Source organism: Selaginella moellendorffii, unplaced genomic scaffold, assembly GCF_000143415.4.
Source record: "Selaginella moellendorffii unplaced genomic scaffold, v1.0 SELMOscaffold_1, whole genome shotgun sequence".
NCBI classification, from domain to species: domain Eukaryota; kingdom Viridiplantae; phylum Streptophyta; class Lycopodiopsida; order Selaginellales; family Selaginellaceae; genus Selaginella; species Selaginella moellendorffii.
The window spans coordinates 1,628,598-1,630,206 of NW_003314262.1; the positions used below are offsets into that span (position 1 = coordinate 1,628,598).

Here is a 1,609-nt window from a genome sequence, read left to right on the forward strand (position 1 = left end):
AGTAAGGATGAGTGTAGGATTGCACTCATTCCCTATGAAATATGATAGTTGCAATTGCATGAGCATATGGAATACTATTCTTTTGCCAATGAACCAAAAACACATCTTTCCAACAAGTCTTATAAACTCAAACATGGTGCTTTGAGTGAATCTTGAATATTCTCATATTAGCTGGACAAATGATGTAGCAATGAGTACAACTACATGGTTAATAATATGAGCTTTAGTAGTATTCACTAAATTAGTGGAAGGTATATCACCCAATCCCTCCAATGCCACAAATAAAAATCTTAGACCCTATCAAAGTCATTACAAAACATGAAAAAAATTCTTATGTAATAATTTACAAAAAAATAAAAACAATACTAGAAGATAAAACTGTAAATCTAGAAAATTTAGAGTTTGATGAATATTTAACAATAATATGAATAACATATGAGCAATATAAAACTACAATAAAATCCACATTAATAAATACAAAAACAATTATAAACAAAAACCAAAAGACAGAAACACAAATACTTTTAATAATAAATTATCAAATTTACAATCAAATGTAAATACACATATAATTCTTGATCCATATGCAATAATCAAATTGTTTATCACATATTGTATGTATTGAAACAGAAATAACAAATCTCCTGTAACCAACCTACACTGGATAAATTATGCAGAATGCTTTATCTTCTTTTGAGATGTTTTTATGAGTATCTAGTTGCATAACGTGTTGGGTTGGGGGTCATTTCTCTTACTGCTAAAATATGTTTAATAATCAATGACTACTAAGTCAGGATGGCCGAGCTGGTCTAAGGAGCTAGTTTCAGGTACTAGTCCGCAAGGGCATGGGTTCGAATCCCATTCCTGACAAAATAGGCAAAGTACTTGATAAAATTACAACCAAAAAGAATTTACAAGAACACACCTAGGGCCTGCAAGCCGTCATGACAATCCCCTCGTCCTTCCCAAACCCCGCCACCACCTTCTTCAATATAAACTCCGTCGTCTGGTGCGCATTCTCCACCGCCTTGGACACCCGGATCCACCTCTCCCCGTGCTTGGGCTCCGCCGCCTTGCACCTCTCCACCACCTCCTGGAGCTGCGCCTCGCTCCCGTGCTGCTGCTCAAACTTGTACAGCAGCGCCCAGAAATCCCCCACGTCCGGAGCAAACGTCACCGCCCTGTTCATCCAGTTCCTCGCCTTCTCCACCTTCCTGTCCTGCCAGAAAAACTTCCCCACCGCCGCGATCACGTATGGATCCTGCTCGCTGTTCTTGATCGCGTCGAAGCTCTTGGTCTTCCTCTGCGCCCGCGGCACCATCTCCACATTCGCGGCCCACAGCAGCCCGCTCTGCCGGCACTCCTGGAGCGCCTTCGCCATGAGCGCGTCCGCCTCCTTCCAGTTCCCGGCCCTCGTCTCCGCCCGGATCGCCGCCAGCCACAGCTCCGGGTTCTCCCTGTTCTTGAGCCTCGCCGTCGTCAGCATCGCTCTTGCCCTGCTGATCCCCCCGACTTTCTCTTCCAGCTGCGCAGCCGAGAGCCACAGCGGAGTACTAGCCGGGCATTTCTCCAGCGCTCTCTCGTACACGCTCCTCGCCGCCTCAAAGTT

At 44.3% G+C, this 1,609-nt stretch overlaps 1 protein-coding gene and 1 non-coding gene across 2 annotated transcripts in view; one reads left to right on the forward strand and one right to left on the reverse strand.

Moving 5' to 3' along the window:
- Positions 1 to 789: 789 nt before the first annotated feature.
- On the forward strand, positions 790 to 870 carry TRNAL-CAG. The gene has a single exon. It is a non-coding gene; the product is annotated as a tRNA-Leu (tRNA).
- A 3-nt stretch (positions 871 to 873) lies between these two features.
- LOC9629710 (protein STABILIZED1) overlaps positions 874 to 1,609 on the reverse strand; it is a 2,684-nt gene continuing 1,948 nt past the window's right edge. Inside the window, exon 2 of the mRNA XM_024678753.1 lies at positions 874 to 1,604. Coding sequence (XP_024534521.1) covers positions 926 to 1,604 — 679 coding nt within the window. The 3' untranslated portion in view covers positions 874 to 925. The remainder of the gene's footprint in view (positions 1,605 to 1,609) is intronic.